The sequence below is a fragment of the Morone saxatilis genome, unplaced genomic scaffold (genome assembly GCF_004916995.1).
Source record: "Morone saxatilis isolate NCDOM2014 unplaced genomic scaffold, NCSU_SB_2.0 Contig18, whole genome shotgun sequence".
Taxonomy (NCBI): Eukaryota; Metazoa; Chordata; class Actinopteri; family Moronidae; genus Morone; species Morone saxatilis.
The window spans coordinates 13,267,249-13,276,382 of record NW_023339740.1 but is presented as its reverse complement, the minus strand read 5'-3'; the positions used below and the strand labels follow the sequence as shown (position 1 = coordinate 13,276,382).

Sequence of the window (9,134 nt, the reverse complement as noted above, 5' to 3'; positions counted from 1 at the left end):
AACTAACGAGGAATGAAGAATATGTCAACACCATCTGTCAATGTGCCTCCACGGAAGTTCAACTCAAACAGCAAACACTCTCCTCCCTCCACTCTCAAAGTGTTTGGCACGGTGAAAAGGGAACTGTGCAGGTGGTCTGATAAATTCACCAACTTCCCTTTTTAACAGATCTCTTGGACAAGAGAATGCCGAAGTTGTCAGTTTTGTTCCCATCTACAGTACAGGGGCAGAGGTTTTAATTATTCCAGCCACTTATACAATACAGTATACACATAAGCGATAAGACAAAATAGGAAAAGCAGGTTCTTTGTTGTACAGATCCTCAAAAAGAATTGCCTCCTCTGTAAACAATAAAACGACGTGCCTTCAAACCCACTTTTTTCAATCTACCTTTTAAAATGAAGTGACGATGTTTTAATTATAACCAAACTTTAGTGAAACCAATTACGCTACAATAAGGTGCTAGAATTGAAAACACAAGATAAAAATGATAAAAAGAAAAAAAACCCCACCATGGGAATTAGGTACAATCATAAACACGTAGTATAATAATCATCTTAAAAAAAAAAACTCATGAACTTTCTCAACCTCTAAATGCTGAAGAGCACGACCTTTCTTAATGTCTTGGATGTGGTGAGCTTGTGTCATTGCTCCTGCATTCGCGAGATCCTTGTGTGCTTATACCGTCTGGCTTTCCTGCTAGCATGTACTCATATTGTAAATGTGCAATCCTTCTGTCGTTTGCTTTAGTACCCTCCCATTACATGACCGTAATCAGTAGTGTAAGCGATTTCCCCGTCTTCATGCTTTAAAATCAGGAAACTTGCAAACCTTCAGCCAGATAAACCATATTAATCAACATCAACTACATTTTAATATTGCTCAAATTGCTTACCATCGCTTTTGTGCATTTTACTACACACTCATTTGCTTTTTACCAATGCAACAATCAAGTCATTACCGCCAGTCAATTCCGTTATTTCACTTGAGTTCTAACGTTCTGAAGCATTAAACAAATTCACGTTAAATTCTATCAAAGATTCGTGCGTCAGCACGTAATTATTAAGCCGACCTTCGCACAAAATTTCATGCACGTGAAGTAGTGTCACTTCCAGTGTCTTCCACCCACTCCATGCTCTAAATTGGTGCCATAAAGTGTTTGTATTCAAGAAAAAGCCACCTTAATGGAAACCCACTTCTATATGCCATACAGTCCATAAAGTACGCGCCTACATTTTCTTTGCTGTGCTATACTGTAAAATCAATATGCGTGCAGATGAGCAGAACAGCGGCTGGCTTTCGCCATTTCTTAGTCCATTTCCATACACCAGACAAATCTCCTACACGGAAGACCACTAACGGTAGTCTAGTATTCGGTGCTTGCTCAGCAGTTACACTTGCTATTTATAGCACATCAATTTGGTCTGCTTTTTTTCTTTCTTTCCTTTTGTCATTCCTGCGCTTTTAACTTCTCAATTAGTATCATTACATTATGTCATCTATTCGCTTCCACAACTTGCTTCCTTTTTTTTCACTATCAACTCTGCTAAGGGATTGCCTCATTTATCCTCGGCCACAGGGACTTTAACAGATTCACAAAGTTAGTTATTGGCTAAGTTTCTGGCCATATGTGCTACGCTTGACCATGCTGTATTCGATCATTTACACTGTCGCCTGAGGAAACCATCCACACACAACAACAAACCAATACATGTGGCTTGCTTGCCCCAAGTTCCATTTAAGAAACTAAATCTAATCTCAAACAAAATTAGATACGACTTTATTTTCTTCAAATATTTTTCAACTTCAATAATTTGTGCGTCCCCATACTTACTGTAATTGTCTTTAACACCAGTGATGGAATAAACCATCATAGCTGCTGCCAAATTGGAATTCCTCTATTCCAACTGCAAGCTGCAAATAATTCAATCAGTTCATTCGCCAACTCATTAAGACACAATCTGTACATGTTGACTTTTTTGCTGTTGCAAAGACCTTCTGCGTTTCTGTCACAACGGCGGCTTGACACCATACAAGACCATTACGTACATGCCGTGCTGCAAAAATCCTGACATACCAGAGCAAGTAAAAGTTGAATGCTACCAACATGCCTGCCAACAAATTATCTGGAAAAGCGGTGCAAATTCACACTGTTTGCTAACGAAAGTTGTAAGCTTCTATGTCTAACCTACTTATGTTGTCATTCTGTTAACGAATGCCTTTGCCAATGTTACAAGAACCAATTTGCCAGAAATTCAACAAACAAGCAAAGAAAGAAAGACAGACATAGAGTTTTACTGCGACTCAAATAATAGAGCGTCATATGTGCAGATTCGGAGGACAGCATTCTGTCACTAACAGGAATCAGAATATAGGTCAACAAATTTGTAAAACCGCTTTCAGGCAGCGAGTAGTTGCTCGCCGCTGTCTCAAATACTTTCTGCTGTACCGCTGAGGTCGCCAGCAGTGCAGTGGTAAGGAAGGAAGGCAGCTGGCTGTTTTGTGAATAAGCAAGGCTGTCAACCACAGAAACTAGAGTAAGGTAAACAACACAGGAGGTTATATTAATCTGAGTTTCTTGAATTATACACCTTCTCTTCACGAGTGAACAAACATATCAGTGAATAGAACAATTCATCATACAAATATAGCTTTTGTTTTTATTTCTCAATCAATTGACTCAACCAATTTTTATTTTGTTTCTAAAAGTAGCATAAAGGTGACCCATATCTAAATTTAATACTACAACCTTGCACTGTAAATGACAATAAGATAACCCTGAACCCTTAAATCATCTACTGGTCCCAGTAAAGATGTTAAATAACTGAAGACTGCAGCCATATCTGTTGTATCTCTCTCAGCTAAATACATTGTAGATGCTGCCATTAGGACATATGCTCACAATTTAAATTACATCTGAATCTTTTGTTATATAAATTGATTAATTGATTAGTCTAAAATGTGCAGAATTATGAAATGCCCATTGAATGGCTTGTTTTGGCTGACGCCGCCCTATTGTTTTCACTTTGGCAAATAAAAGTGTTCAGTTTCTCACCATTAAGTTTGTAGCTTCCACTTGTCGTTTTGTGCATGTTCATGTATATCATCTGCAGTGATCTTGTCCACTGCCAGGCTTCCTGTTAACTCTTCTTGTTTTTTTTATATACATCCTCTTCTTAAAGTTACCTCTACATACACTGTATTTCTATTGTCATGTCTCAGTGTTTGTTGTCCAGTACACTAACCTGTAAATACTCTAATCATGAATAGTTTAAAATCCAAAATGCAGATATGCTGTATTTTAATGTATCTGTCACTTAGTAGTGTAGTCCTGAACTCTGTCTAAACAGAAAGTAATATGTTAAACATTACTCACACTGTGCACTCACATTGTCACATTACTAAACTACTGATACAACCAACTGCATTTGTAATCTATTGTTATGGTTATATCTCATTACATTTGAAATAAATGGAAAAAAAATCACCAATCAACATTATTTACAACCATAAACTCAGTTTAATGATTTTATATATAATTTTGTCTTAATTTAACAATTAGGAAGCCCCAACATGTACATTTTGTCATTTTTTAATTATCTACATTTACAGTAATGTTTTAATACACTTCTCCATTCATACATTTGTAGACATTTTTCTTTTTATTGCAGTTAACAAGGAAAGTTAGCAGAAGTGCTTAAAGTATTGCTACAGTTTCCATTTAGTAAAGCTTCCCTCTAATGTTTCACAAGCCATCATGACATTGTTCACTGGGATAGTTCATGTAGGGTTGGAGCACACAAGGCAGAGCAGACAAATTAAACATGTTTATCGCACTACAGGCCTATAATACTACCAAACATGGTGTGTTGTTTTTTTGCATACAACTACTCATTTGTGTATGTGGTCCTTTTCTCTTCCTTCTTTATCATAATGCTGGTGTCTTTCATCCCACTGTTTTCCACACTCCTGGTATGAGATTGTGGTGAAAATGTGGTCTGAATAATTAAATGTGCACATAATGCAAATACCTGCTACCAAAGTCATAAATCAACCCTTGTCCTGCTGTGCTCACAGTGTTGAAACTATTCCATTAAGACACTGAAACCTTTATGTTTTGCACAGTGATGTGCAGATGAAAAGATGATATTCATAATTTTAAATACATTTAAACCATTTACATGTAGGGTTTCCAACACAGACTTTTACTTATGTGCTTTGGGGGACTTTATGCACATGGTTGTTGTCAGTGGCCATTCATGGAGAATGTGGGAAATCATCAGGGGAACCATTTAACTGTAGACAGTTACATCTTGACTAAAGTAACTAACTTGGTTTTTAGCATGGTTTTATCCTCTCGTTCTATTGGTATTTACTCCAACTTACGCAGACTGTTGGAATATACACACATAGCTGCATAGACTACACCAGTAGCAATTACTTCTTTACAACAACTCTACCTTTGCCAGACCATAAATGTTGTTCATGTACTAATCAGTACAGTTTTAAGACGTGATGTAATGTCTACCGTTTTGCTGCTCTTCTTTGTCTTCCTGTTTCTATACCACAGAGGTAGACCATATAGGGCAGCTGTGAAATGTCAACATACAGTACAGAGAAATGTAACTGCAGAAACGGTACGTAAAATGTTGGTACCTTTTCCTCTTTATAGGCCACTAAAACAGAACTTTACAGTGGTACAATCCACTATACTGTGACAGCTACGGCATGATACCAGCTAACATCAGAGGCAACTACTATATCTAACCCAAGGGGGATGTTTTTGATAACATTAATGCTTTGGATATGAATCTTTGCAGAGGTGAACATTAAAAACATAAGAGAGGTAGGGTTTTGAGTCATACAGTGGATCATACGTTAGATGAAGATATTTAGTCAGTTGCAGATTGGAGGATTCTCAAACAAGTCCATGCTTGATAAAAACTTGTTTACAAGTTCCTCTTCAAACTATCTGCAGAGTCTACTTGGCAGATAGTTAAATGATGAAGGGAAGCTGGGGAGGATGGAAACATAGAGTCCCCTTCGAAATATCAGAGATTTGTCAGTTATCTCTGGTTCTCCCTGTCAACGTAACAGCAGTGGTCTGCAACCACTGTATGCACCAAGAGTCATATTTGTGTCCACTGTTTTTATTATGATGAGACACCATCTGGAGCCATACCAGCTGATTTGGCTCTTGATGGTACATGGTTGCAGGCCTCCACTTCACAGTGTGCTTCTTCCTGATTCTGCCTCATTCTCTCGCCATCAGTAAGGGGTGAAGAGGATCGGCCCATGTGTGGTGCGGATGGGACCTGGAGCGGGCCTTAGCAGGCTGAGGGGTGTTCCCTGTAGGAGGTGGTGATGGTGATGCGGGTGAGAGGATGGGCCAGGAGGACGTAGTGCCAGCTGATTGGAGGAGGCTGCTGCTGCCATCGCTGCAGCAACAGCCAGAGGACTTGGTAAAAGTCCGGCCCCCAGAGTTTTTGGAAGTTCCTTTGAGAAAGTCAAGGAAAAATAGAGGTTGATGTAACACAACTTTAAGTATGGAAGCACACAAGAGATTTCCTGAAAACTTTTTTTGGGAGATTTGAGAAATGTGGAATATGATATGAGAAAGAGAAAGTGAGTTTTCTACCATAAAGTCTGTGCGCTTCTTATGCCGACTGAGAAGAGGATTAGGTTTCCCCGCAACTCCATCCCGATGCCTCCGGCTAGATATATGCTGAAACATAAAATAAGAAAGGTCATGGACATTTAATATTGAGAAATTGCTTGAAAACTACTTCATTCAGGGCCTTTGTGTGGGTTTCTCACCTGTTTAAGCTGCAGCTCTGAGTTGACTCTGACGTTGCAGATCTCACAGTGGAAGGTGCGTTCCTGAGTGTTGGGGTCAGAGGACAGCTCTCCTCCTTGCTCTGGACAGGGTTTAGGACCCAGACGTGGGTATGCTTTAATGGGTCCCAGTCCACTCCGAGCCTCCAGAATTGTTTTGTGTTTGGTACCTGGAAATAATAAAAAGATTGAGGCCATGTTAGAGTGCAGTGCGTATCGTTTTGTTCTCAACTGCTGTTTTCAAGATCAAGAATGAACTTTGAATCTCAGTTTTTAAGGCAACATTGACAAGGAATCCTTAAAGTGCTTAAAAAAAAAGGAAATTCGAACATCTGCAATTTCATGACAACTATGCAAACTCCACGAGGATCATGTGATAGAAATCATCTACTAAATGGACCTTGTGGTTTCCTCAATTAGCTCATGGTTGTTTAAAAGTGCAGTGAACAAATTCTAAAGCTGTAGAAAATATATCAGGTTGAGAATGGATGAGGGTATTCCTGTAATTGCATTAACTGAGTGCAACAGTATTTAGTGTAGGTGGCAAGAGGTGAGGTTTTTATCACCATTCAGTCAAAGCATACGGTTTTTAAACTGCCATTCTTACCACTAAGTGGCAGTAATGCACCTGCTTTAGTTTTTAAAACTGGAGCAGAAGGAGTGCAGAATTGTTTGTAAAGAGCAGAGCTTCAGGTTGATTCTAAGAGTGCGTAGTTCATAATGCTATTGTTTATAGACATTTCTCACAATGTTGTCCTTACTCTTTAGCGTGATGAATATGTGCACTCACATACCTTTGTTATGTGCCTCCAGTTGTGAGAGGGAATTAACCGCTACTTTGCACAGGGAACAGTAGAGAAGCTTCTTGGCTTTCTCTTCCTCTGACTCTCCTGAAGAAGGGCTGGGTGCTGGGGACGGGGTGTCAGGAAGACCGGCTGCTGCTGGATCCGCAGGGGGGGTACTTAGGGCCACGGAGGGGGAGGCAGAGGATGGCAAAGGTGTGCTGACAGAAGGCAAGAGGAGACACTCTGCGTCTGCTGAGCTCAGTGTGGGTGTTGGAAGGTGGCTAGGGGTCAAAGGTGACTTGTTAGAGTTGGGACAGGATTGGGTGTCATCTGTAAACAGCACAAAGTTTTCAGGTTAGTGAATAATTTCTGAAAAAAAAAAATCAACATTCAATAAACCCTTCATCTCTGATGATCCTGATATAAAAATACCAATGTTGCTTTCCAGCACTAGTGCCGGCATTAAACTCTGCCTCTTTGAGGTTGAACACACAGCTGTGTCGGCCCATCTGGACCCGCCAGCAGGTCTCACCACCCCTGTGTGGTGACACCTTAGGTACACGGGCCTTAGTGACTGATTGCTCTACTTTTTACATCCCTATTGTGTTTTTTTCAATTGTTATAGTTCAAGTCAATATTTATCTGTGAGATTAAATCTTGAATTTCTTATGTGTATAGATCAGAAAGAACGAATGTTTAATTATTTTTTGTTCTGATTCATATTAACACTACATTTCTTAGTAGACACCAGCCCTCCTCTCTGGTTAGTTTCTATCCTATCACTTCACACAACAGCTGTGTATTGCATCTGTGCTGTTCTGTGACAGATTTCTGTGTGTGCATGTGTGTAACATCATATGTCACAGGTGATGCTCACCCTGCTTATTAGGATCAGGCTCAGGGCTGGATGGCGAGGGGCCTGGTGGGGTGGGCGAAGCAGTAGGGGGAGGGTGTTGCTTGTCGCCATCTTGGAGACGAGCTGTCTTGGATGTTTCGATCCCCTTCACCCTCCGAGCATGGCGGTTCCCCTTATAGTGGGCCTCTGCCTGGCTCTGGCAGAAAAACAAGACACATCAGAGGTTTTTTATAAAATCCTGGATTTAAATGGGCATGCATTCTTGTTTCCGTTTTTAACAGAACATTTCATTTTATTCACCATGATGGTTATCTTTATTCCAGTTTTTTCTTGCCTCTTGTATTTATCTGTGCAGCCCTCTTCTACCTTAAACATGTAAATGTCTTCACATTGGATTACCTCCACATTGCTGTTAGAGCTGTAGAAATTTGAGAAACGTGGTTGTGAAAGGTGCTGTCTCAAATAAATGAGGGTTTGGAGCGTTAAATAGTAATGCTTTCCATTCCCACAACAACTACTGATGAGATATATGTATATACAGTAGCAGGAACTAAACGACTGAGTGACTGTTTCTTCCCTGTGTCAATAAATGTTACACTTAAACAAACCAACCTATCTGTGACCACAAGAATGATCCAATAATTACTCACAAATTCTGACATATATTCTGGCAGCCTGCGTTTTCAGAGCATTACAGTTAAATGGCCGTTGAGCTGATGGTTTGTAGGTCTGATGTGCTGATGAGGCTGTCAGGGGAGATTAGCCTCTAGAACATTCTCGTCTTCCTTCACTTCTGGTGTAATCACTGAACTGGCTTGCTGAGCTGATGATGATTATTGAGTGGTAGGATTATCTGAAATTGGCTGTAGGGCTGTGGGCAACCAGTGACAATTGACAGTCAGCTACTGAGAGAAAAAATAGAGCAAATCAAGAGGAATCTGTGGTCATGAGTATGTGTTTGCCTGTTTGTCCTTGTCTCATTACATTTAAGAGGATCAGTTTAACTCAGGGAAAGGGAATATGAATATATGAAGAGGAGTTGACATTTAAGTAGGTGCAGAGTTTGGGTTTTTATTTAGAGTTAAGTGCTGATAGCAATTGTTAATCAAAAAATGCTTCCACAAAAATGTATTCTTTCCACAATATCTGTACATGACAACTACAATATGGTTATGGTTAGCGAGAGACCTTGGTTATGGCAAGTACACTAAGGTTGAAATATGGTGAGGATTAGAATTGCACTCTTAATTGAAATATCATCCAAATTGCAAAGCTGCAATTATTTGATGAAGGTAAAATGTGTGACAAAACAGCGTTATAATTGTACTGTAAGTACTGTAGTGCTGCAGAGATGGCCTACAAATCTTCTCCAGATGTAAGAAAACATGTTTGTTTGGTACAGACCCCAGAAAATGTCACATCGTCATGGTATTATAGTTTTTCAGGGAAAATAAAAATTGTGATATAGAAAGTATAATTTCCAAACATCATAATATCAGTCAAAATATAATCGCACTATGATTTTCTTTTTACTTTCTTTCTTTTAAAAACTAAAACACAGGGTTACGTTTTGGGAAAGATTGCAGCTATAGTTAAATAAAATGATTCTCCATTGTCCTACATAAAAGTCTGTCATGCTATAGACCCCCCCCCCCCCC

General features: G+C 39.5%; 1 protein-coding gene across 3 annotated transcripts in view; it reads right to left on the bottom strand.

The window, feature by feature from the left end:
- Positions 1-3,497: 3,497 nt before the first annotated feature.
- The window catches only part of LOC118328357 (zinc finger protein 385A-like), a 30,113-nt gene continuing 24,476 nt past the window's right edge, over positions 3,498-9,134 (bottom strand). For all 3 annotated transcript variants that reach the window (XM_035662047.1, XM_035662048.1, XM_035662049.1), the window contains 5 exons: positions 7,498-7,672; positions 6,630-6,950; positions 5,818-6,005; positions 5,639-5,725; positions 3,498-5,496 (listed from right to left, as the gene is read on the bottom strand). In XM_035662047.1, coding sequence (XP_035517940.1) covers positions 5,269-5,496; positions 5,639-5,725; positions 5,818-6,005; positions 6,630-6,950; positions 7,498-7,672 — 999 coding nt within the window. In that variant the 3' untranslated portion in view covers positions 3,498-5,268. The remainder of the gene's footprint in view (positions 5,497-5,638; positions 5,726-5,817; positions 6,006-6,629; positions 6,951-7,497; positions 7,673-9,134) is intronic.